This window comes from Pteropus medius, unplaced genomic scaffold (genome assembly GCF_902729225.1).
Source record: "Pteropus medius unplaced genomic scaffold, Ma_sr-lr_union100, whole genome shotgun sequence".
NCBI lineage: Eukaryota > Metazoa > Chordata > Mammalia > Chiroptera > Pteropodidae > Pteropus > Pteropus medius.
The window spans coordinates 971,594-998,662 of record NW_024347790.1 but is presented as its reverse complement, the minus strand read 5'-3'; the positions used below and the strand labels follow the sequence as shown (position 1 = coordinate 998,662).

The 27,069-nt window shown below is 43.5% G+C and overlaps 1 protein-coding gene across 7 annotated transcripts; it reads left to right on the top strand.

Moving 5' to 3' along the window:
- The first annotated feature begins 1,290 nt into the window (after window positions 1-1,290).
- On the top strand, window positions 1,291-23,113 carry SEPHS1 (selenophosphate synthetase 1). 7 transcript variants are annotated; one of them, XR_005656012.1, is made up of 9 exons: window positions 1,291-1,597; window positions 4,454-4,723; window positions 6,513-6,616; window positions 8,516-8,623; window positions 9,607-9,761; window positions 11,806-11,896; window positions 14,024-14,123; window positions 19,360-19,679; window positions 21,197-21,364. XR_005656012.1 is itself a non-coding variant. In XM_039877406.1 (9 exons), exons 2-9 carry the CDS (start codon window positions 4,531-4,533, stop codon window positions 21,409-21,411), a joined length of 1,179 nt encoding a protein of 392 aa, XP_039733340.1. In that variant the 5' UTR covers window positions 1,291-1,597; window positions 4,454-4,530; the 3' UTR covers window positions 21,412-23,113. The 7 variants fall into 7 exon arrangements, 6 of the variants coding, with proteins under 6 accessions (XP_039733340.1, XP_039733346.1, XP_039733345.1 ...); XM_039877406.1 differs by having other exon boundaries at window positions 19,360-19,572; window positions 21,197-23,113; XM_039877412.1 differs by having other exon boundaries at window positions 19,360-19,649; window positions 21,197-21,361.
- The last annotated feature ends 3,956 nt before the right edge of the window (window positions 23,114-27,069 follow it).

The window sequence follows — 27,069 nt, the reverse complement described above, 5'->3', positions numbered from 1 at the left end:
TTGCGTCCCCTTCCCTAATTCCCAAACTTTTTCCTTAGTCGTGACTTTTTTTTTTGCTAAAAATACAAAACCAAACCCTCACAAAAACAATTTGAAAAGGGAAAAGATGAAGGAAATAGAAATATCTGCATTCTCCTGCCCTGATTCTGGAGGTCTGGAGTATTGCTTGGGGATTGTGTGTATCTGTGTCTTTCTGGGTGATTCAGAAGCAAATCCAAGTTTGTCAACCACAGGGTTATACCATTCATACAAAATTCCAACAAATCACATCAAAGAACCTCGGCTACTATGTTCTTTCCTAACTTACTGCAGGGGTGCCGAAAGAGGACACAAGAGAGGAGACTGCGTGGGCTGGGTCTTCCAGTTTGCATCACTTCTGCTTGCTCACCTGGATAAAAACCCTGGGCGACTGCCAGGCAGAAATTTTAAGAACGAAAAAGGGCATCTGTGTAGCCTGTCAAGCTGATGCGCGATCTAAAGCACCTTTCGGTTACCCAAAATACATTCGGAAAATGCTCAACCACTGTAGAAAAATTTGGTTCTCCACGCTCCTCGGTTTTAAAGGAAGCCCTAACAGATGCTGTCTGAAAGCATGGTGCTTTGTTGTAGTCAGAAATGCATTAGAAAGTTGAAAACCTGAAAAAAGTTAACTTCACAAGATGAAGCTCTGCTATCCTTGCTAATTCAAACACATACAGTATTAGGCTGCCATGTTTACTTGGACGTGTGATGAGCAAACAATGTAACTACGGAAACTTAAGCCCTGACTTCCTATCAAGCATATTATAAACGTTCAAGAAACTTTGCAGGGCGCTTGCATGTTCACGAAGGCTCATATTAACTCCCGAGCCAGGCTAAACAATAGAAGGGAGAGCCCATGAAGTCGTTATCCGCAAACGCGCCGTTTGTGATTTTAAATCTTTCATCTTAGCAGAGGCGTCTTTTCCCCTGCTCCCACTCTTTTTCAAATTCGTTCCACGGTCATTGTCTTCCAGAACCTACAGGACGGGCGCGCGCGGGGAGCAGGTCCAGCGTCCCGCAGGGCGCAGCGCGGCTGAGCGCGGCCGGATTTTGGGAAACATTCCCAGCCCTTCTAGTGGGTCGAGGGAAAGTAGGTGGCCCGGGCGCCAAAGGCTGCTGCCAATGCAACTCGCAACTTTTGAAATCAATCCTTTTTGCATCATGCAACGGATGCCACCGCTCCACGGCTTTGCAACCCCCCACCCCTCCCCCGAGACCAATCATTGCCGCGCTCGGGCCTGCACAGCGCCCCCGCCCCCTTCCCGGGCCGCACGCAGCCACCGAGCCGCTCCGGCCGCGGCCCGCCGCCCCTTAAAGGGAGGTAGCCGGCCCTTAAAGGCCCCTCGGCGCGGCGCGCGGAGAAGCGCGGCGGCCCGGTTCCCCGCAGGGGCCCGCCGAGCCGGGCCGAGCCCCCGCGGCGCCCAGCGCGGCCCGGACCCTCCCGCCCTCCGCGCTGCCGCCGCCGGGAGCGGCATTTTTATTCAGGCGACGCTTAAGGGAGCCCGGCGCGCCCGGTGCATTGTGGGAGCGGCGGCGGCCCGTTTTCGGGAGGAGGCGGAGGGCGCAAAGCGAACCGGTAAGCGCCCGGCTCGGGGAGGGGGGGCGCGACACCAGGCTTAAAGGGGAATATTCGTCCGCAGGCCGCGGGCGGCCGTGCGGATCCCCCTCCGGGCCGCCCGGGCCGCCGGGAGCCGTGCACGGCCGGCGCGCGCCAGCGCTGCCTGCAGAGGGGCCGAGCCAGGGCTTGGTGGGGCCGCTTTAAAAAAGAAGCACCGCCCGCGCCGCCGCCGCCGCCGCCGCCGCGCGGGGCCGGGGAAGGAGGGAGGGAGAGAGGGCGGGGGAGGAGTGCAGGGGGAGGGCGGCGGCGGCGACGCAGGGGTTAATTTTTTCGCCCGCCGACATTTTTGTGCGGCTGCGGCCCGCGCGCGCGGCGGGAACCCAGGCCGGGGCTGCGGGCGCGGCGCCTCCGGGCCTTCCCCGCCCCCCGCGCGCGCCCTCCGGCCCGCGGCCTCCGCCTGGGCTCGGGGCCCGCGTCGGGCCGGCCTGCGGGCCGGGGTCCCGCCGCGCTCGCGCTCGCGCTCGCCCCGCCGCGGCCGGTGGGCCGTGCGCTCCTGGCGCCCTCCCCGCCGCGTGGGCCGCGCGCCGTTCCCGCCGCCGCCGCCGCCGCCGGGAGGACGGGCGGGCGGGCATGGCCCAGCCGGCGGCCTCGCGCTGCCCTCGCCGGCCGCGGCCAGCCCGCCGCGCCGCACAAAGAGCCCAGGGCCGGCCGGCCTTTAAAGGCGGCAGCCTGCGATTTAAGGTGTCCCCGCGTTCCGTGGCCCGCGCTCCGGCGGCCTCGACGTGTGCTTCCATGCGAGCGCCTGGCCGCTGCACCCACGTTGCCGCGGCCCCCCCATTGTTGATGTCCTGAGTTTAGGAGCTTGGGGGTAGGTAGGTATCCGGCCGCAGCTGCACCCTCTCCCACCCCCCACTTACCGGGCTTCCCCAACTGTCGGCCCGCTTTGCCATCTCGTTTAAAACACATTTAAACGTGGCCAAGCGGGAAAGGGTTAATCTTTGTCTTTAAATATGCATATCATTGTTTTAAAGGTGTAAACAGACGGCTTTGGCGTTGCAGCTGACAGCCTCTTATGCACATATGCACGTTTATACTCTCCCCACATTTAATTGCTTTTTCTCAGGCACCCCACCCTCACTTCCCCTCCTCAAAATGTAAGGGGTTTTTTTGTGTTGTTTTTTTTTTTGTTTTTTAAGGTTCGGATATGATAGGGTTTATCTCTCGTTGCATTTGCAATTTAAAACTCCTGAGTGTTTTCTGGACTTAAGATGTTTTAAACTTTTTTTTCCTCTTAAAAATCTGGAAAAATGTCAATGATGTTTAAAAGGAAGTTGGTCCCCTAAATTCCAGATTTTCCTCCCCGCCTTTTTTTGGGGGGGGGGCGGTGGGATAGGGATTAGAGGTAGGAAAATAACTGGATGCCTCGTGGGTTGGATTCTTTCCTCCTGGTAGGGGTGAGGCAGTGTTAAATGCTAGGCATTTTGAGAGGACAGGGCTGTGGTGTTTGTTCCAAGCCTTTCCAAGTCAAAGTGCCGTTGGACTTTTCCTAACTCTAAAATGGCTTCAAAATTCCCATCTCTGCCGGTTGCTTGGCTCTCCTGCGCTCTCTTTTTGGACAGGTTGTTTTCTTGGCATGTTGGAAGGTACTCCTGCATAGTTGTAATTTTAAAACTGAAATCTTCGCTCACCCCAAACATGTTTTTGTAAAGATTGTTGGTATTACTGTCAATCACTTACAAACTGGGGCTTTGTAAGATTTATTTTAAATGAGTGATGTTCTTCCCAGTGAATCGAAACCTCTGTAAGTGGGAATTATGTTTTCGATCATAAATGTTATAAGGGAAACGGATTCTAAAATTTGGGGTGTCTGTAATTCTGTTCCCAATAAAGTATAAATCTGAAAGTTTATAATTCCTGGGAGCACACGTGAGCTTTTGGTTTAGCCCCAAAGATTTCAAACTCAGAAGTGCTTGTTCCAGAAAATTCCAGTGGTACCGGCTACCATTCATGCTAGCAATTTAGTACAGCTTAATTTATTTTAGTTCTGCAGTGAAACAGTAGTGAGCAGTAACATATTTTGTCAATGATGTGTGTGTGCCAGTTTGTTGGGTGGGATGTTTGCTTTCTAGGAACTAGCACTGCATTAAAACATCAGAGAACTTTCTATCACTCTCTTGAAGAAAATGAACCTTGTGTAGTTAAACAGGCATTCTCATTTTAAAGTTGTGTTCTTTAGTGACACTTCCTGTTAGTTTTGAACTGTGTTGTGTACTTTTGGTTCAGTAAAAACATAATTTCTTAAAATTGAATTTAGCATCATGAATATCATCAAATGCATTTCCATCAACATTTTTCCCACAAAGAATCTGATAGGCATGTTATTTTTCTATGTGAGATAGCAAAAGTTATTAGAAGAGTTTTCCAGAAAAGTCACTTGAGCCAAAACATCTAATTTCTGTATAGCGCTTCCGGGCTGACAGATGAAATGACTAGACGTTTTTCCATAATGCTGCCTGCGAGAAGAACCTTTGGGACTTACCATTCAAGATGGCACTGTGTCATGTAAGCCAGCTGGCCCATCGTTATTCAGAGGAGGTCTTCCTTGCTGCCCCTCAGAGCCACAATTATAACAACACAGACATCAGCTCTTCTGTAGAGCATGTCCGTGATGGCATAGTCACTTTTTAAAATAACTTATTCTGGGTTTTGCATCACTGTGACAAACTGTTGTGGCCCTAAATCACCATTTCCTTGTGGTCTTGTTGATTTTAGCCCTTTTCACATTTACTTTTTACCTTCAGGTATTTGCTTGATTCTTGGCCAGTACTGGTGAGAATTCTATTAATGGCGTCTTTGTGTTTTGGTGCTACCCAGGAGGATCTGTAGAGAGACCAGCCGACTAGGAGAGGGAGGGGAGGAGCCCAGCTGTGAGGTGTGTGAGCCTAAGAACCATGTCTACGCGGGAGTCCTTTAACCCAGAAAGTTATGAATTGGACAAGAGCTTCCGGCTAACCAGATTCACTGAACTGAAGGGCACTGGCTGCAAAGTGCCCCAAGATGTCCTGCAGAAATTGCTGGAATCCTTACAAGAGAACCACTTCCAAGAAGATGAACAGTTTCTGGGAGCAGTTATGCCAAGGCTTGGTATGTGAATCATTGTTTCTCTTCTCTTTCCCCAAGTGAAACATCTGGCTGCAGTGTAGTCAGTGAGTCAAAAACCAGACTGCTCTCCTCCCATGTTGCCTTTTTTTCTATAAGAAGGATTCAAAGAACAAAGCAGTGGTAACTATGTTACATTATTGTAACTTATTTGGAGGAGGAAGTACTTGAAAAGATAAATGTTCTCTAACCCCTTTAGAACTACTAAGTATGCAATTCAGATAATTATATTACAGTAAAAGCCTTTTTTAAAAAATCAAATTGGATTTTCTGGTTAACCGAAGATTAAGCAGAAACCCCTTTATGCCTTTATCAAAATTTTTCTTGAAATGCTTGCATTCTCTTTAATGCCTTAAGAAAGGTGGCGCTTAAGCATCATCGAGCAGTACCTTGAGATCAGTGACTGGGGGGGGTGGGGCATGACTTGGAGGTTCCAAGCTCTTTTGGGGAGGAGGGAGAAGAAAACTGCCCCAGACACCAAAGGGGAGAGGTCTAGACTGAATCTGTACTTGACTCCAGGATGTCATCTGGAATCGAGAGCCATGTTTTTTTCTTTACTGAATTCCTGATGTCATTAGTGGTTGCCTTTTCCCAAACCTAGAGCTCAGAAAGAAACTCTAAGCTATTGGGATATTGTTTGCTAATTTTCATTGTGTGGTTGTTAAGGACGTGCTGCAAGGCCATGATCATTTCGCTTTTTGAATGTTCGGCATGTGTTCTAGGAATTCGGATGTTTTGTAGTTACAGTGTGTGACTTGATCAGCATTCTTACATTTTTATTTCATTTATTTTCACCTGCTATTTTATTGTGAAATCCTGTCTTACAACGTTGGTATTGAACCCAAAGTACCCCTCTCTTCACTGATACATAAAGCAGATAAGGTCAGAGTTGCTTTGGTTGGCAGAGAGGATAGCTCACAGCCCATGCTGTAGGAGACTCGGGGCTCCTTGGAGCTCAGTATGGAAACATCCTCATTTGGCTGATGTCCGAGTGTGGAGAAATGCCACATGAATGAGTTGGATTGGATGTCAGCTTACTTGTCAAGAAATGAGAATACAGACAGTCCCAGTTTATGATGGTTCAGTTCATAATTTTTTGACTTTACAATGGTGTGAAAGCGATACACATTCAGTAGAAAACATACTTGAAATTTTGAGTTCTGATCTTTTCCCGGGCTGTCAATATATGCAGTACAATGCTCTCTCGTGATGCTGCGAAGCGAGCTGCAGCCCCAGGTCAGCCAGATCACAAATGTACACAACCGATGCCCCACAATGTATTCATTATGTTCGATGATTTTGCCCAACTGGAGGCTAACATAAGTGTTCTGAGCACGTTTAAGGTAGGCTGGCCTAGGCTATGATGTTCTGTAGGTTAGGTGTATTAATGTGCATTTTTGATGTAAAACATTCTCCACTAACGATGGCTTTATCGGGATGTAGCCCCATCATAAGTCAAGGAACATCTGTATAGTGAGAAACCGCTTAGATAACATCGTCGAGGAAAATAAACTGCTGCTGAAGGGGACAGAAACAATGCAATAAAACCTTATGGGTAACGTAACAATTCCTCTCTATAACTTCGCCCTGTTGACCTTACTGAGCCCTTGGCACGCATTGCACCATTAAACGCTTCGATAACCGGGTGAGTTCATTCACTCCTTCCAGCAGCCCCATGAGTATCTCACACAAAACTCCCTGTTCAGAGCATTGATGGCATAAGATGAAATGGCGTTTCCTGTTGATTTGTGGATGATGACTTCCATCTTTGCAGGCATTGGGATGGATACTTGTGTCATTCCTTTGAGGCATGGTGGTCTTTCCTTGGTTCAAACCACAGATTACATTTATCCTATCGTCGATGACCCTTACATGATGGTAAGTTTGACTGTGTGTGTTTTTACATCCGGAACTGCTGTTTGTTCGGTTTTGGGTGGTGGCTGGGGTTTTGTGTGGGGGGCGGGGTTCTCGTTTTTTTAAATCCAGATTGTTCTCATCCCACTGCTGCCCTGACTCCCATAGTTGCAGCCATTTGGTTGTTTCCTGCTCACACGTGGTGCTGCGCATGATAATTAGGCAGACGTCCCTGTGCTGCTTTGGTACCTGAGTGTGTGTCTGTGTGAAAACACCTGCTGTCTACTAAGTGTCCGCTGACTGTCACGTTTGTAGTTTTCTTCTTTCTTTGACATTTGTAAACTCACTCCTTTCCGGCCAGAGGTGTTCCCATACTCTGTAATAGGTCCGATCCTAGATGTTTCCTTTCAGAAGTAGAGCGTAGCATCATCACAGTGAAGCCTCTCGACCATTGATTCTGATTCTGGTCCCTCCTTCACCCCCAACCATATTACGTGCTCACCGTGTAGAAGGCGTATCTGAACTGCTGGACTAACGTTCCTAGCTGCTGATCTTGCCTGGCTTAGATGTAGTTCCCAACTGTTCACCGTATGGTGCAGCCAGCAACCCTCTCGTCTACCTTCCATCCTACCTGCCAAGAGGAGCCAGTGAAGGGATTGGGAATGTCCTGTTATTAGGAAATACCAGGGGTTCTCCTGTGCGGCAGGAGTACTGGGATCAAGCTGCTGACATAGGGACTTAGGCCATGAGGCAGCTAAACGGGAGGTGGGGGTCTTCACCTCTCAAGTGCCCGTGGCCAGCACACGGGTCACTCGAATCCTGTTTTCCCTCCACACGTCCATCTGGTCTCCTCTAGAGCAACACTCCTGAGAGACTGAGGTGTGCCATACCCCAGGTGTCCCACCTGAGCAGGTGGCAAAGATGGCCAGAAGTAGAATTCGTCCTTTCCCTAGCATCTCTTAAAAGCTTCTGAGAGCCCAGAAAAGGGGCAGTCGCTGCAGCCCTGACCAGCAGTTGCATCTCCAAGTTGCAAACTACCTGTTGCCTTGTTATTGTTGAAAGTGAGTCGCAGAAGGCTCACTGCCAGTCTGCCAAGAAGTCGTAAAAAATCTAAACAAGCGAAAACAACTACTGAAAATGATAGTGTTTGGGAGTTTGATTATCCTTATGTCAGAAGGAAGATTTGTCACTTTGTCTTTTACTGTTCAGATAATGGTAGCTTATGTTAAAAAGATCTTCAATGGCAATAAAACCTTTATTACCACATTTCTACTGAATACTATTTTAAAGTTCCTTAGTGAAATAGATAGTTTACTGAGAAATGCTTCTCTTTTTCTTTAGAAATTAATCCGACTTCAGGCCTAGGTGTGTTCTATTTCTTCAATTATTTTATTTCTCAATCAAGATGATTTTTCTGATTATCTTTTACATCTTTGAAAAGCTACGAAAATTTCTCCATCCAAGAGTATAAAAACCATCTTCTCTATAACCAATAAAGTCCACATTTTTAAAGAATCTGTTTAGGAAAAACGGACGTTTCCAGATCTGCTCTAGCATAGTTGTCTTCAGAGGTTTCCACTCCACAGCTCTTCCTCCCAGACCGTCAGCCCCAGCCCTGCTCCCCTGACATCCCCTCAGTCTGTTCCCCACCGAAACAAACTTCAGGCTTCTCCCAGTGTTTACAATGGGAAAGAAGAGATGGTAACAGGATGTGGATGTCTGAGAAAGAGTGAACGGCCTAGTAGTTCTGTGATTAAGGAAAGGTAACTCGTCTGCAGATCACAGAAACTGAGGACCACACCCCAGCAGCTGCCACTCCTGGAAAGTCCCTCGGTTTTAAGAGGCACTGCTCAGGCCTGCTCTTCGTTCTTACCCATGGAAAGTCCCCCCGTTGTCCTTTCTCACATCTCTGCTCTCTTCCAGGGCAGGATAGCATGTGCCAATGTTCTCAGTGACCTCTATGCAATGGGGGTCACAGAATGTGACAATATGCTGATGCTCCTTGGAATCAGTAATAAAATGACCGACAGGGTAAGTAGGAGATGGGCCAGCTGCTCACTTGTGTGTTGTCTAGGTCACGTCACTTGACTGGTCAGCCCTTTTCTTCCCATCTGTAACGCGAGGAGCCCAGGCCGCATGCCTTCCATATCTCATCCAGCTCTCAGACACGTTTTGGCAGTTATCACTGAAGTAGAACTGAGAGTCTAGCCTATCCACATTCTCATTTCCGCTCCCTGCTTCCCTTTCTCTCTCCTGGGTAGACTGAAGCCAGGACATAAGTGCTCGTTTCAGTAAAGTGTAGGCCTCAGTACTAGCACCTCCGTGCCAGGCCTGTGCACTGGGCTAGCCTTACAGACCCGGGGCTCACGCCCCCCAGGGACAGGCATCCCCCAGGGGCCAGGCGCCCTCCCCTTTGGTTGCTGGTTGGGTCACTCACATGGACAGTGATAGGGCCAGGGTGTCAGATGTGTTCCATGCTTACCTGGCACTGTCTGTGGCCTTCCTACCTGCACCTGTTCTTTGCCTCAGAGATGAATTCCCATTTAGATTATTTTTGAAAAGTGCTTGTTTTTGACCCCAAGAAAGAAGTTTGCCCTGCCTCACAGAAATGGGTTTTCAGAAGGCCCTTTCCTGCCTGCTTTTCTGTGCTCTTGGGCCATCACGTGCATGTTGCGGGAGGACATGTGGGTGTGTATTAAACGAGCCTTGGCGTTCTTAAGGACCCTTTAAACTAAAGGCCGGCTCAGATTTCCAGCAGTCTTGTACTCTCCCGGGCACATCCCAGCTTTTACTTCTCTGCTGGGCACCATTCACATGGTGACTTGGCATACCTTCTAGCTTTTGAGAAGATGGCTGCCATGTAAACTGTCTCCTCCTTTCTTCCTGCGGGGTGTGGAAACTTTCAGGACTTCCTTTAGGGTTTTATGATCCTTTTTATATCTATAAGTATAGACTCTTTTCTCGGTTTTGACCTGAATTACATGACTTTTAATTTGTGTCCTTTTAAACCCTAGGAAAGGGATAAAGTGATGCCCCTAATTATACAGGGTTTTAAAGATGCAGCAGAGGAGGCAGGAACGTCTGTAACGGGCGGCCAAACAGTGTTAAACCCCTGGATTGTTTTGGGAGGAGTGGCTACAACTGTCTGCCAGCCCAATGAATTCATCATGTAAGTTGGTTTTATTCTTTGTCACCTGGCCTTGTTCTCTTTCTTAAGATAGATTCATTGAGATAGAATTTGCATCCCATAAGATTCACCCATTGAAAGTATACAGTTCAGTGGTGGTTAGTATATTCACAGGGTTTTGCAGCCATCACCAGAGTTGGTTTTAGAACATTTTCATCACCCTGACAAGAAACTCCCCATCCTGGCTTCTTTCAGTCCACATGCTATTAGCAAAATATTTTCACAGTTCATCTATTTTTGTAGCATGTATCCATTCTTTGTTCTTATTTTTTAAAACTTTCATATCTTTACATAACAAAATCCAACATTTCAGAATATAAACGTCATTGTTTTCTTTGTAGTCAACAAGATTGTGCAACCATCACCATTATCCAATTCCAGAATATTCCATTCACCCCCAAAAAGAAGGCCTGTATTTATAAGCAGTCACTCTGAATTCCCTCCTCCCTCCATCCCACGGAAACCCCCAGTCTGTCTCTGGATTTGCTGATTCTAGCTAGCCCTTTTCCTTTTTGCCCCAAGGTAACCTCCCGGGTTACAGTCCTAACCTTACCGCCAGAGTTTGCCTTGAAATATCTTGCTTTTATTATTATTTTCACACAGCTCTAGTATATTGATAGTCTTTGGAAACAAATGACATCATTCTATTTATAGCATTCTTTTTTTGGTAGTTCGATCGCTGAAAATGTCAAATCCTAGAAAATGTGGCATTCCTACACAAGCTGCACTTTTTTTTTCTAAACGAGAAAAGGGCTAGACATTACATGTAGATAGAATCACGTAATACATGGTGTTTTGTGTCTGGCTTCTTTCACTGAGCGTAATGCTGTCAAGAGTCCTCCATGTTGTAGCCTGCACCAGTACTTCATTCCTTTTTATAGCTGGATAATATTCCAGTGTACGGACATATCACAGTTTATCTGTTCATAGGTGGTAGACCTTTGGGTTATTTCTGCCTATTACGAATGACGCTGCTATGAACTTGCATGTGTAAGTTTCTGTGGGCGTATGTTTTGATTCTCTTGGCTGTATGTACCCGAGAAATACCAGATCACGTGGTAACTGTTTAACTTGAGCAGCCGTCAGACTGGTTCCCAGCAGCACTGAGGGACAGGGATGCCACGTCTGTCTCCACAGCCTCTTCAGCGTTTGTGTTACCGTGTTCTGAAGAGAGCCATCCCGGTGGGCTCAGGTGTTCTCTCACTGTGGTCTGCTTTGCATTTCCTTCGTGGTCAGTGATACTGGCAGCTTTTTTGTTGCTTTTTGGCCATCTCTAGATCTTTGCCAGAGCAAGCACCATCTCTAGATCTTTGGAGAAGTTTCTCCCAACACAGATTGTCACTTTCCATGTTTGATATCTTGTTAAGAAAAGCTACCCTGTTCTATTTTCTGAAGGAAGTAGAAACTCTACGTGTTTCTCTTATTTTGTGAGTAGGCACTGACAGGCAGCATGTTCACGTGGCTCAGAACCCAGAAGGTATAAAAGGCTGTACCATGCCATCCCTCCCCGCCCATGTCACCAGTGTCCCTGGAGGCAACTGCTTTGACCAGTCTTTGGTAATCTGGGTGCCAAGTAGGAAACTTATTGGTCAGTCTGAGTTTGAAACTTCGATGCCAAAATCACCAAAATATTAGATCCGCAGTTTGAGCAAATCCCACAGCCTGAGAACCAGTCTTTGTTTCCAGAGTCCTGTTGCCTCAGGAGCATGGCTGACTCGGGGCCTGATGAGGCCTTTGTCTTCGGAGGCTAAGGGTTTGCCTCTGCCTACACTTAGGAGCAGGGCAGTAGATCGAGTAGGTAATGGATGGACGCTTCAGTTCTCTTCTAATGTCTTTGTCCCAGCAGTAGTAGCTCCAGAAGCAGGTTGGAAAGCTCTAATTCACGGTGGTATAGTTGGCTTAAATTTAAGTAAGTGTTCTCAGATGCAAATATGTTTTTAGCAGCCTTTTCTTTCTTGTATTTACCGATGGTGAATTTATGGCCTTTATTAATTTGACCAGACCCTGCCCTTGTTCTTTTCTTCAGGCCAGATAACGCAGTGCCTGGGGACGTGCTAGTGCTGACGAAGCCCCTGGGGACGCAAGTGGCCGTGGCCGTGCACCAGTGGCTGGATATTGTGAGTGACCCTGCCTGTGCTGGGGGGCTGGGGAGCTGAACAGAAGTTTTCAGGGTCGTAGTAGTTTTGTTGGAGGGTTTGGAGAGGAGGGCATTCATTTACACGTCAGGCCGAATATCCCTTTAGTCTGCTAGCTCTGGAGTATGCTTTTACTAGAAGACGCATCTGCTTCTGGTCCACAGCAGAAGCCCTTCCCTTGGACACTTTAACATGTTTCAGGTCTACATCTTCTAAATGTCATCAGCTTGTCTCCTAAAAATGAGCTCCTGGGAACTCAGTATCAGTTATGTCCTTATAGAAATTATAGGAATTGTCCATGTTCTTAATCACAGTTTCATGTATTGAATGCTTAAAGTAGGGAAGCCCCAGCTTGAGGCTTCAGAGAAGCTCTATAAAGAGAATTTGGGAGGCAGTGAGTTTGGTTTATTTGGTGCCAAGATAGTTTTATCTTTCGTATCTTAAACATCACTGAAAAAACAACATGGAGGGGAATGTGTGGAAAGTGCAGAGCTTGGGTGTAAAGAAAGCAGGGTTATTGACACTTTAAATTATGTTAGTCATGAGGTTTTTGATTGTTTTGCCTTTCTAAACTAATTAGTAACTCAGCATTTTGATAAACAATTGTCTCATGGAGAAAGTATCAAGAATATGAAGATATGTATCCTGATACACTTCTCCACTGAGCTATAATCATACTTCATTTAAGATTTTTCTCATTGCCATAACAACTCAAAAATTAATACGATTGTGGTATAGTTCACATATCTTGGTGCTTTTAATTTCTGCAACTGTCATCTGAAACTACCAGTCCTGATAAACAGTTGAAAAAGAAGAATAATTTTATTATTCATCAACCAAGTATGTTAGCTCGTTATAGCAGAATAGAGAAAATCTCTAAGGCTACCAATCTTTAGTTATTTTTCCCTTCTTGTCCAGTGATGATGGGGAGGTTTCCCATCCGGTATGATGTAGATTATACTCCCACCAAGTATGACCATCTGCAGATCTCACTGGAAGGCCATTACAGAGCAGTAATCCACAGAGTTGTTTTGCAGTACAGCCACCCAGGTCTGAGTAATTTAGGAGGAGAGGCAGAGGCAGGTAAGACAAAGGTGCATCAAAGATGAGGGACTTGGGTTCGTTCTCTCCTCTCCACCAACCTGACACCTCCTTTGTTTTTTTTTTTTTACCAGTTTTAAAAAATGCTCAGAATCAAACAAAGCAAGTTCCAGAGACTATGTCACAGCACAGTACCCTTTTCATAAAATTCAGAAGCAACCAAAGAGCATATTGTTTAGGCATCTGTGTGTATGTGAACACTGTTTTTCGCAAGGCAGGGGAATGACAGGTATAACATTCAGAACAGTTACTGCTCCTGAGGGAGAGATGGGGTGCGAGAGGAGAAGGGAGGAGCACAGGCTTAAGCTACTGCACCGAGAGGTAGATAATTGGGTATTACTGAAAAATAAATGAATGCATGCCTGAATGATGGCCATTAATGAACCCCGGTGACAGTATGTCAGGAACCCCTAATTACAATGCTAGCTTCTCTTAAAGTCAGACCGAGGAGACAGGGAGCACCCCTTCCTCCTTACTTTGACGATACCCCGTGGTCTCCACGGCTGCTCTCAGGGCGCATGCATCCCAGGTTGCTTTCGCGTCCACTTGTCCATCAAGGTGACTTAAGTGGTCCAGAATTCAGGTAAAGACAGTAACAGTATAAATGTATGGAAAATGAAAGCCATCAGCTTAATAGGGGAGATGGGTTGGAGAACCAGACGACATTCACAGCTACCCACAGTGATTCACACGCTGCCACAGAGAAGCTGTTACCTCGTTGCCTGCGCACCGCAGCCGTAGGCCCTGCCGGGTTTGCATGTCCGGTAAATGGCAGCGTTTGACGACAGAAGTGCAGTTGAGAACCAGAGGATACCACGCTGCTATGTCTAACGGACATCTAAAGTCACAGTCGGGGGGAAGGTTAGAAAACTTAATATTGCGTACAGAATTAAATAAAACTCCCCAGAAGATGGCTAAGGAAAAAACAGAGTTTTTCTTTCAATGGTTAGAAATAAAAATTAACCACATTTTTTCTTTTTTCTCTCTCACCTATGTTCCTATTACTAGCCTGAAAAATGGAATAAAATTAAATTAGTGGTGACCCAAGAAGACGTGGAGTTGGCATACCAGGAGGCCATGATGAACATGGCAAGGCTCAACAGGACAGGTACTGTGGTGGGAGGCTGGCTGTTGCAGGGTCGACAAGCTTTTGAGACAGGGCCAAGATGGGAAACGTTCCAGGCTCTGCTGGCCATGCACAGTCTCAATTGTGTTGATTTTTTTTCCTCCACAACGCTTTAAACATTAAAAAAAAAAAAACATTATTAGCTGGAGGAACAGGTTGTGGGCCAGATTTGGTCAGATCCTCTTCTGTTGGTCCCTGGTTTTAGACAGATTTGGATCTGAAAATGGAATATGCATGTATTTCTTATATGTATTCCTTTCTGCCAAAAGGGGAAAATAGGATCCTATTCACAGGATTATTAAAAAGTCCATGAAGCACCAAAAAGAATGACTAGTATGCGGTATACAGATGTCACTCATTCAGTCCATACTTAATGAGCACCTATAGTGTGTCCTCTCTTCCAAGTGCTGGGGACACCACAGTGAACAAAACAGACAAATCTTTGCCCTGTTGGAACTTACATACCACGTGCTAGTTTGCTTCCCAATACTCTGCACAGAGCAACCCACACAGATGCTTCTCTAGAAATCAAATCTGTGCAGGACTTAAGGAACAGCATGTAACACCACGTGCCCACCATCTCATATGAGAACCTGAACATGGCATTGGCAGCCCAGAAGGGCCCCTTCCATGCCCAGCTTCTGGATTCCTGCTTGGGGGTAACCACTGTGCTGAGTCTAATGTTTATTCTCATGCATTTAAAATTTTTATCACATAGTCTTGTATCCTTAAGCAAGAAGTTAGTTGTGCATTTTTTGCTTTATTGAATCATACCTGTATCTGTTTTTCTTATCGTGTTTCCCACTATTTAATGTTCCTGAGCTTCATCCCTGGAGTGTGTAGCTATTTCATTCATTTTCACCACTGTATGATTTTCCACTCTGTGACTAACTTACCTGGCCACCTGCTGTTGGGCGTTTGTGTGGGTTCCTACTGAAAACTGGCTTGGTCGGGACTTCTCCCATTGCTCGTGTCTGAGAGGTTTGTACTGCCTCAGCTTTTCTAGATGGTGCTGATTGGTTCCCAGAGTGGTTGTACAGCACAGTTCATAATGGTACGCTGCATTTAAATTTTTTCTTTATTTTCTCTTCCTGTTTATTGTACATACTTTTTCTGCTGTAAAAAAAAGTATATATCCTTTATGGAAAAGTGTTTAGAATATGGAAAAAGGAGAGAAAAAATATTGTCCATAGTCTCGCTACCTAAAAACAGATTCTGTTAATATTTTCATGTATTCTTTTAGGAATTTTTTTTCTGTTTGGTTGGTTGGTGGTTTACCGTTGTTTTATTGTTGATGTTTTTAACTTGTGATTATCATACATTTTATATGTGTTTAGAATCTCCTTTTATTCGTTCAACATTACTAAATTCTGTTTTCCATATAATTCTAGTACACATTAATTTTTAATGGCTAGATGTTTTACCAGAGAGATATGCCATAATTAATTTACCTTTTGCCTACTTCTGAGCAATTTTATTTTGAGATCAAATTTTTCCATAATTTTTTTCTGCATTCCAGGAATATTTCTTTGGCTTTATTCCAGAGTCGAATACTAATTATTTAATTCTTCGTCCTCAGATGTCTCCTCACTTACAACTATGGCTATTCATTCATGTTTCTGTTCCTGTGTCACTTACACTATGTAAAGAGTCTTTTTCCTTTTTTTGGTTCTTCAAATTAAGTAGTTTAACAATGAAAGATGATTTGTAATGGATTTATTTTTATCCATATGGATTATTATTTTGCTTATACTTTACTTGAGCACTTCAGATTCCCCATCCCTATTTTGGATACATGGTTGGTAGGAATACAGTATGGCAGAATGCTTATGGAGAAGTGTTTGGTCATATCTAGCAAAAATTATGCATCTGTTTATTTGACCTAGCAGTCCCACTTCTGTGAATCTGTCCCAAATCAGCAGTGGCCAAAATATAAAATGACGTGTGTACAAGGACATTCATTGGAGCACTATTTATAATTACAAAAAAAGGAAAGAATCCAAGCGACCATTAGTAGGGGACTGAATTATCTATCTAGTCTACCTGTACATGCTGGAATACTATAGAGCTGTTAAAAGGGGAGAGAGATCTTTATTACTAGGGAGCTGTCCCTAGGATTTGATCAAATGAAAAAAGCAAGGGACAGAAGCATGTGTACAGTATGATACATTTTATGTATTTATATGAATATTAAGTGATACATAATTTATACTTTCAAAAAGAAGCAATGGAGAAATAAATCATTAATAAAAATTGTTACATGTAAGAGAGAATAGGGAGGAAGCAGACTTCTGAACATGCATTGTTTTATAAGTTTGACTTTGAAACGTTGTATATAAATTTCTATAGTTGAAAAAAATTGAGCATATCTTATAAATGAAAACCAAATTAAAAAGAAAGCTGCCTAACATTTATCAACTTAGTGGAAAAACCACATGGGGAAAAATTATTTCAGATCACTCTGAGCCTGGTATTTTAGGTGTATATCCTCAGGACAAAAAAAGTCTCATTGTATTCAGTGGGTTTGTGTTTGTGGGAATGTTGGTAAGATAGATAAAGCAAATACCTTCATGTAGTTAGGAACAAAGATTTTAAGAATTAGAGAAAAGATCAAGGAAGCCAAGTAAAAACTATAATCTTTAATTTGTAATTCTCAGTATGAATTTGGGATTTTTCTCAAAAAAATGCTTATTTCTGTACCTATTGAAAAGGTCTAGAAGCAGCGATAACCCATTAATAATGAACTCCTGGTGCCTAGATTCCAATCTGAAAATTACCATTTTCTACTAAAAAATGCCAAGACTCCTTGGGGAAATGGCTGATTATAAATAACCCTGGGACAGGAATACAGAAGATAAGCCTGAGACATCCTGTCACTGAAAGCAGTGGAGCTGTCAGTAACTAATGAGATCGTGCCACTTCACATAACTGGTGAGGGCCAGTCAGGTTGGTGTGGGCGGGACAATTTGAGTATTGAAAAGGAGAGTGACCACAGTCAGTTGAAGTATATCAAGTATCTAAAAGTCAGTGAGATCATAATGATAATTATGATGTTTTTGGTCACCTTTGGAAGTTGGCCAGGGCACCAGCTTGTTCTGAAAATAATAAAAGGAATCAAGCACATATTTTACTGTTCTTGTATGGACTGCATTTTGCGGGAACCAAATAATTTTTTTTTTTTAATTCTTTATAGAAGAATTACATCTGGTAAGTGAAGGAAGAATGATTGAATTACAATTTTGTTATTTTTGCTGCCCCTTTTATTTACAAAACCTCAACAGCAATCAGTGACTGCTAAAACTAGTCATCAAGACAGGGTCATATTGGTGAGAGAACAGAAAAATATTATCAGTGGAACAGAATAGAGTCCAGAAATAGAGCCACATCAATATAGTTCAGCTGCTCTTTGACACAAGAGCAAAGACAGTGTAATGGAGAAAGGATAATCTTCAACAAATGGTGCCTGAACTGTCCATCCATAGGCAAAAAGTGATTATAGAACACAAGCCTTACACCTTTCATAAGAATTAACTCAAATGGATTGTAGACCTATATATAAAATGCAAAACTGTTGAACTCCCAGAAGATGACAGAATAAAATTTAGGTGGGTTTGCTGATGCCATTTTAGATATAACACCAAAAACAGTATCCATTAAAGAAAAAGCTGACAAATTTTCATTAATATAAAAAACTTATACTCTGTGAAAGACACCAAGGGATAAAAAGGTAGGCCCCAGACTGGGAGAAAATCTTTGCAAAACACCATTCTAACAAAGGACTGGTATTCAGAATATACAAAGAACTCTTAAAACTCAACATTAAGAAAAGATCTGAACAGACACTTTACCAAAGAAGATATACAGGTGACAAGTAATCATAGGGAAAGATGTTCCACATCATGTCATTAGGGAATTGCAATTTAAAATGATATACTACTACACACCTGCTAGAATGGCTTAAGTCCAAAACCTTGACAGCACCAAATTCTGATGGGGATGTGAAGCAACAGGAACTCTCATTAACTGCTGATGAGAATGCAAAATGGTACAGCCACTTTGGGAGACAGTTTGGTGACTTGTTACAAAACTAAATATGCTAATATATAGCGATCCAGCAGTTATGCTCCTTGGTATTTACCCAAATGAATTGAAAACTGTCCACTAAAAAATCTGCACACAGATGTTTGTCACAACTTTATTCATAATTGCCCAAACTTGGAAGCAATCAGTAGCTCCATCAGTAAATGAATGGATAAATAAACTGTGGTCCATCCAGACAGTAGGTATTTATTCATTTGCTAAAAAGAAATGAGCTATCAAAACATGAAAAAACATGGAGGAATCTTAAACACCTATTACCAAGTGAAATAAGCCAATCTGAAAAGACCAAATACTGTGGTTCCAACTGTGACCTTCCGGAAAAGATGGCTGTGGAAACGGTAATGAGATGCGTTGTTTGCCAGGAGCAGGGGCAGGGACGAATAGCTGGAGCATGGGGCTTTTAAGGTGGTGAAATTACTCTGATGATGTAGTGACAGAGACATGTCACATATACGTTTGTCAGCACCCACATACTGCATCAAGCATGAACCCCAGTATAAACGATGAACTTTAGTTAATGAATTGGTTTTGGCTCATCACTTATAACAAATGTACCACAGTAATGGTAGATGGGAATAAGAAAAATGGGAGAGGGGACGGAGGGGCCTTCCTGTACTTTTCCGCTCAATTTTTAAATGTGAACCTAAAATTACCCCCAAAATAAAGTTTTTTGTTCTTTTTTTTTATTATTATTATTAAAAAATAAATTAACCTTTCAGGCAATTTATGGCCAGTGAGATTGCCTTGAATTTCGGTCAGTCTTAAAAAGTCCCGTTCTTTGATTTTGGGATGGTTTGGACAGATTTACCTTTCATTCTGATTGTAATTCTATACAGACTTTTTAGTTTATTAGGAAATTACTGTTAATTGAAGTGGCCGATAGTTCTGAGTGGTTCAAATAGAAATAAATCAACTTTCAGAATTTCACTCTGAAAGTCGTATTGATTTTTTAAAAGTTACATTTTGCATTATTTCAATATGCCATCTCCCTGATAATGAGGAATTTTGAGATGATAGCACGTTTAAGATTTGGACGTGAGGAGAGGGAAGATTTTTTTCCGCAGAAGGCCCCTGTGTATCATGCCAGACACTGAGCTGCTCTTCGGGTCTCTCTCAGCTGCGGGACTCATGCACACGTTCAACGCCCACGCTGCCACCGACATCACGGGCTTCGGGATTCTGGGCCACGCGCAGAACCTGGCCAAACAGCAGAGGAACGAGGTTTCCTTCGTGATTCACAACCTCCCCGTCCTGGCCAAGATGGCTGCTGTGAGCAAGGCCTGTGGGAACATGTTTGGCCTCATGCATGGGACCTGCCCCGAGACATCAGGTACAAGGATCCTGGGCCCAAATCCGAGGATTAACTAGTGAGGCTAATGGAAAGTGCCATGAGAAGGAAGAAGCCAAGTACGTGAGCATGACCCCCTTTTGTGTGAGGTCAGTGCTGATTACCTCGGCCTTAGTGAATGTTCTCAGCCCCTCCTGTGCTGTAGGTTATGGGCCTCCCCGCCATCCTGTGTGTGACTGAGCAGTTATTTAAGTCCAGTGTTTCTGTGTTTGGTGATGGAGGATAGGATGAGAGAGGGAGGAAGGTTCTGGGAAAAATAAGTCATCACTCAATTTTCCATTGGAAACCTCGCATTTGAAATAGCTGTAGTACCCATAGTTTACATCGAACATACTGTTTTTTCCCCTTGGGGAAAAAGAAAGTTTAAAATTGCCGTTTTAAGAATGAAGTAGTATGTCTCCAGAGTGCCATTTTTCTTTTTGACCCATGTTTTTCTTTCTCCCTGTGACTCTTGTTTCTCATCCGTAAGTCCTCCTTTTTTCAGTCTCATTTCTATTTCCTTTCCTCTCTACCTCAGTAATTTCCCTACCCTGGCAAAAGAGTGAAATCATCTGGGGATTTAAAAATTCACATGCCTGGACCTGACCCTCAAGAAACCCAATTAAGTCAAAGACTGGGGTGGGCCTGGTCATTGATGATTAGAACAGCTCCCTGGAAGGTTCTGGGGTGCAGCCAGAGGCGATGACCAACAAGCCTTGCCCACACGTCAGCCCAGAGAAGGGCTGTGGTTCTCTGGTAGGTCTCTCGGCTCGAATGGAGGAGCTTATCTTTAAAAAAAGAAGCAAACTCCATTTTCTAGAAATAAGCTCCAAGGAGGCAACTGAGGTGTGGCTCCGCGTCTGGCTAGCACAGCGTCCTCAGCTGCTGGGCTCCAGGTAAACATTGGATGAATTCAAGGATATCGCTGACAAATCGCATTCGTTTCCTTCATTCAAAAATGAAAAGTTTTTACTTTTTTGTAGAAGTATAGTATACCTTTTACCTTGCTACTGAAATAGCGATGAAGGTTTATTTTAATGTATTCTATACCTTTTTGATGACAGAGCCAGTGAGAGAACTTAGATACTTTGAGGCATACACTCTTTCAGGATCTTAATTTTTAAATTTAAAAAAAAAAAAGAGGCTTTTTTATAAAACGAGAAATCCATGTAGAGAATTCAATTGAAAAGGAAAAAAATGTTTTTAAATATTTCATTGTAGCATGGAAAAAATAGCTGCCACGTATATATATGTTCTTGAGGCCACAGACGCCTTAATCCTACACAGCACAGCGTTCAGCGATTCACAGACTGGTCATTTTCACAGTTCAGAGTTTGTTATTGTGTGTGCTTTTTACTATAGTAGGTGTTTTCCAAGAAGTTGCCTGAGGACAGTTTCCTCTGTGGCATAGGGGAAGGCAGGGCAGAGCAGAGCAGGCTGGAACGGAGGGGCAGCTCACACGTGGACGGAAGGGAGCTCTCGGTCGAGGATGGGTCCGTGCGGGAGTGTTTTAATGTCTGTGCCCTTGACGGGCGCACTGTGCGGGAGTGTTTTAGAAAGAGCAGCAGGGAGACGCCACATGGCACCATACTAACGAGCATTCTTGTTTCTTTTTTTCCTTCGTCAGGAGGCCTTCTAATCTGTTTACCACGTGAGCAAGCTGCTCGGTTCTGTGCAGAGATAAAGTCCCCCAAATATGGTGAAGGTCACCAAGCATGGATTATTGGGATCGTAGAGAAGGGCAACCGTACCGCCAGAATCATAGACAAACCCCGGATCATTGAAGTCGCACCACAGGTGGCCACTCAAAATGTGAATCCCACACCTGGTGCCACCTCTTAATCCAGACCGAAATAGCTATTTGGTTTTGTTTTTAAATAGATCTATTTCCTTTATCATCATTTCAATTAAAGACTATAAACAACAACAAAAATCTCATTGTGTCTACACATCTGGTGACCTGAGGTCGATTTGTGAAATGGATGCAATTAATAAAATAAAATCCATTGCCTTTTTTTCCTGTTACATTAACTGAAGATGCACCTAATCTTGAGGCAGCTTCTGAGTTGAGACTTATATTGTTATCCAATACTGTTGATTCATTTTGAATCTTTAGACACTTATCTCTTGCCGCATAGGCTCTTTTTAAAGGTGCTTTCACATAGCACAGACATTACTGATCGTAGTGTCAATCCACCGTTTGTCTTTCATTTCACGTGTATTTATCACCAGTCTGATCTTTTTTAAGTGTCTCGAGTGGTATTCTGGAAAGACGGAATTGGTAAGTGACACAGTGGCACCCCAGCAGGAAGAGGGTTGCATGGTTCTTTCGAGTCTGGTCTGTAGAGCCTGGTTTTCTCATTCGTCTCTGACCCAGGATGCTTCTTCCCAATAGTGCACTCACTCAAGGCAAGTGCTTAGCTCTGCATGGAAAGCACTTGGAAGACAAAAAAGAAATTTTATTTTTTTGTAGCCTCCTTAATATTTACGGTAATACCATTAACTGTTTTCTTTATTGATAGCAAAAAAGGATACTTTTTGCAATGTAACTAGATGTTCTACAGTACAACGAGGAATCGCCTTCTGAAAGGGGGTTCATGTATAATGCTCATTTACAATTCAATATATAATTACACAAGTAATTTTTAAATAGAATCAATAATAAAGACTGTTCTGTGGATGATAGTGCTTAATACATTTTATATTTTGTATAGTGATTTCAGGTCTTCTGTTCTCATGAAATCAGCTCCTTAGCCCGATTCTGAGCATCTTTGGTCCTCCGCGCCAGTGCTTCTGTGCACGCTTTCTGTGATGTGTTAAAGGTCTGCGTTGCCAGCCTTGCAGCTCGAACTTAAAATTGTTATTCAAATAAATATTTAATTTTTTTTTTATTGCTCTTGTATAATCAGATGCCCCTTTTAGTATTATTTTAGAAGCATTGGGAGGGTTTTGGCTAAAGTACAATTTATTGGGGAAAACTAGATTTTAGTTTTATAAAACTTTTAAGTCTTTCATGGGACCTATATTTTCTTGAATTAAATTTTGTAGTTCTAGAACAAATAGGCAATCTAAAAGTGTTTATCTGTGTTACTTAGAGACAGAGGCTTCCTTATATTGTAACCTACTGAGTGATTTGGAGGGATTCCTGTCATTAAGCACAAGTGCACTGACCCCTCAAGTGTCTGCATTAGAGAAAAAAAGCACCACGTCACTGCAAGTTTCCGAATGCTTCCCACTTAGAGGCACCTAAGCCATGTGAACCGGTCAATTTCTTGCCAAAGGAAGCCGCCACTAGGGAGAGGAGCCCCTGGAAGAGGCTTCATCGTGGACACGCCCCCTTCAGGAGCCCAAGGGCAGCCTGTCTGGCATGTGTCACTGGAACTCAAGCCATAAGGACGGTGTGCGGTACCCGAGGGGCTGCTACAGAACTGAAATTAATTGGGACATTTTATAGGGATTTATACAGATAGATGTTGGTCCTCAAAAGCTACAAACCAGTGGTCTGCAAAAATAAAATGTGTTGGAAACCTCTGAGTAAGATGAATATACTGTTGAGCTTTGTTTTGTTTTGTTTTGTTAAATACACTAGTGATGACTAAATCTGAACAACTTTCGATGTCGATCACGTCTCGAAGGCTGATAATTTCCCTGGTGGCAGGCCTACTGAGAGCAAGCGGGCTAAAGGGGTTGCGTGCTTGGGGAGACCACCGTCCTGAAGATTCATATTTATAACAAAATGCTGGGTGTTTGAGGTCCGTGTCATTCATGTGAGCTGAGGAGGAAGAGCTGATCTTTAAGGGGGTGTTTCTCAGAGAGCAGTCCAGTTCACCTGAGTTGGAATCCCCTGGAGATGCTTGTCAAAGGCAAATTCTTGGGCCCTGCCCCAGACTGACAGACTTTTGGGGTGTGGGACTTGGGGATCTTTTAAACCAGCACCTGAAGTGGCTGTGCTCACTAAACTTAGAGCCACAGGTCCGAAGGAATGGCGCAGAGGGCTGGGAGAGGCAAAGGAGGGACCGTGAACTGACTCTTACGATATGCTTCCCTGGGGATTTTTCTTTTACATCTCAACTGTTCCGTTTACTGACACCTGGGCCCAACAAAATAAAAAAAAGCCCAAGTGTCTTGAAATTGAATCAGGTGGTTGTCATTGAGTATTTGTGTTCTGGGTAAAATCTATGTAGACTATTTTAACATTCAGTGAACGGTTCATAGACAATTTGGCTTCTTGGAAGCACTTTAAACGTTGAGGTGTGGTGATCTTGGCATAGTGGTTTACTTTCTTAAAACCCTAGGATAGTTGCATCCCAAAATACAGTTCATTATAATGCACAGAATTAGTAAATACAGTCTGAAGAGGCTGGATCTGTCCTTCCAGCAACGGTAGTTACTTGCCAGGGAATATCAGGCTATGTCAAAGCATTTATTGTGATTCAATCCAGAAAAAGAAACTGAAATATTGTGCAAGCAATGTATACTTTTTCTTTTTGGCTCAGTATTTTAAAATAACTTAGTGTATTGTATTCTCCAAGTTCTGCATGCCTTACGATGAGTAAATGTGATGCAAGTGTTTTAAATTGTTCAGGTTTTAGATATATGAGCCAACAGTTTTCAGTCTGAATTTAGCGTTACCTTTAAAAGAGTTATATCTGAATTCTCCATTTAAGATGTTGTTCAGTAAAGAGAGACCAGAATAGCTAAACTATACTATTCTTTATTTTAGAATAAAGCAAGCGTAGATATTGATGTCTCAGATAAATAACTGTCGTGGTGTGTGTGTGTGTCTCCTTGAGCTCATTTCCACACCCAGCCCACCCTTTTTCTCTAGATCGGGCAATAGCTGCATAGACAATTTACTTTCAACAGTAATTTATACCTTTTCTTATTAAAAACCCACATATGAACCATTCAATTATTAAACATGACAGACTCCACAAGGAAAGTGTGAAACGAGAATACCATTTGGCCTTTGGTCAAGTCTCCGTGTCTTGAATGGGAACGGGCGTGGGTGGACAGGCCTTCATCAAGCGAAATGATCAGTAACAGGAGGCTCGTAGGTGTCTAGACGTGCTCAGAATTTGCTGAACTCCAAACCTGCTACCAATGCCTATTACTTTGGGTTAGTCAGTGAGGACTGGGTAAATAGATCCTGGACCTGGTCTCTGCAGGGCTTCCTATATTTCACAAGTAAGTATCTGATTTCCAACTCTGAATACACAGGTGATGTTTTCATTGGTTTCTGATTGTCCTTCCTCATCCTGTTGCCTTTGGAGGGAGTTTTATGCCTAGGAGGACTGCCTGTAATGAAGCCCATCAGAGCTTCATGGAAGGAAATGGCCCACTATACGAGTGCGCTGATTACAGAAAAGGCAATGTATTTTCTACTCGATATTTCAAAACCATAAGCATATGTACAGGGAATTTCATGGTGACCTATGCTATGTTGAAATTATCAATTACCAAGTCCTATATTTTGCCAAGTTCTTAGAGTGGTTTAAAATCAGTGGTTGGTTTCATTTTGAAAAATTAAGAAAATTATAGTAGTTGAACCCTCGTTTTTGTTTTTTAAATAAAAAGCCAGAATTTATTTCTAGTGCATTAAATAATTCAGAGGAAGTAAAAAGACATATACATCTAAATAATTTCCCAGATATTAGAATATAACAGTTAATCTGGGCAATCTTAAAAGTTATAAAATTAAATAGTCCTTGCCTATGCTGGGCCAGTTAGGTCTGCCTAGTACTCTGCTACGTTAAGTTCTGGGGTATTTAATGTTCACGTGCATTTATTTCTTTTTCCCAACTTTATTTTGAAAAATTTTAAAGACATAAAAGTTGGGGGAGGGGGGACAGAATGGATACTCCCAGAAATGTTAATATGTTACCATACTCGCTTTCTCTCCATAAATAACACATACACATACATATACACATACATACACACGCACATACACAGTCTTTAAGTTATTTTCACAGAACCACTCATACATAAGTTGCAGACATTGCGACACTGTTGGTGGCAGGTGGAGAACATCTACTCTATACTTTTCTTGAAAGATCAGACTGCCTTGCCTCTGGCCATACTGTTTTCATGGCGGTGTTTATAGTTTTAAGGGAAGAATAAAAGAATGTCCAGAGCTGAGCCAGACTGAGAGAGACAATGAGAGATGGGGCCTTTTAAAAATTGGCATAGACTACAGATACCATTGTGAAACTTGTTTCTTTTCACTTAATGACATAGCCTGGACATAACTTCCTATCGTATTTTATGATAGAAATACCCTCATTCATTTAACCCGAACGCTGTATCCCACCTGTAAGAAGCCATCGGAAGGCTACTCAGTCACTGACCGTAATCGATGCTGAAGATACTTCCAACGGTCTCCAGCTCACTCCCTTAAGGTCTGTTGACCCCTAACCCTTGGCATATTGAAAATCTAGATGTGGTACTTCCACACCCGACCTGTAAAGATTCGAGGATTTTTTTTTAAAAGTAGCTCTTTACGTAGCCCTCCATGGCAATCTGCCAGAGTCTATTTCTGTTTCTAGGCAACACATGTAGACTTTTTAAATCTATGAACAAGAAGTGCTTATGTGGCCCAGCGGAGAGGACGGGCTCTCCATCCCTCACAGCCATGTACGGGCGCACAGCCAGCCTGGGCCTCCAGGTGGATTGCGGCGTAACCTGCTTTTCTGTGGTGCAAGGACCTGCTGGCCGACTGTGAACGAAACTGTAGAGAAACATCCAATCCCCAAACTCGAATCGTACACGAGCAGGGATGCTCTGGGCATGACTGACGCATCTGGAGAGCTTTCCCTCCCTTGGTTTACAGTATTTCTCTTGGACCCACCAGCTTCCAGAATGTCACTGTTTTACCCTTCGACTAGAGTCCCAGTTCTCAGAGGCTGGGCCTTCGCACTGGTCTCTCGAGTCTTGAAGGATCTGTCAGGGATCACTGTTACTGTTGCTTTCTTTTCACTGGTGTGTGTCCTCAAGGGTCACTGGCTTAAGGCGGCAGCATCACAAAACAAACATGAGGTCCCCTGAATCACTGCATGAAGGACCGTCGCCCGACTCACGTTAACTATGACATGACTGAAAAGTGAACTTTTATTTCGTAGCGCTATTAAGATTTCAGGGTTGACTTGTTGCTACAGTACAGTTTAATCTATACTAATACAGAAATCAACAGGCAATTTCCAGAAATGCCAACACCAGTGTACATATATATGAAGACTTGTTCAACCTCAGTGGACAGGCAAATTAAAACACCAAAAAGAAGTCTTTTTTTTTTTTTTTTTAAATCTACATAATTAGCAAGGACTTAAAAATGGATGAAGTCCAGAGTTTTCTTAGCGATGCTCAGGACTACTGTCAAATGGTTGAAAACCCCAATAACAAATTTTAAAAATTATCTGTAACTCTAGACAGTAGAACGGTGGTTTCCAGGGGTTGGGGTGGGAGAAACGGGCAGATGTCGGTCAAAGGGTACAAACTTAC

Excerpts from the sequence above, each read along its gene's own strand:
- SEPHS1 (XM_039877406.1), top strand. The coding sequence starts at position 4,531 with ATGTCTACGCGGGAGTCCTTTAACCCAGAAAGTTATGAATTGGACAAG. Across the intron at positions 4,724-6,512 it reads AGCAGTTATGCCAAGGCTTG|GCATTGGGATGGATACTTGT; the intron begins GTATGTGAATCA and ends CCATCTTTGCAG. Across the intron at positions 19,573-21,196 it reads GACCTGCCCCGAGACATCAG|GAGGCCTTCTAATCTGTTTA; the intron begins GTACAAGGATCC and ends TTCCTTCGTCAG.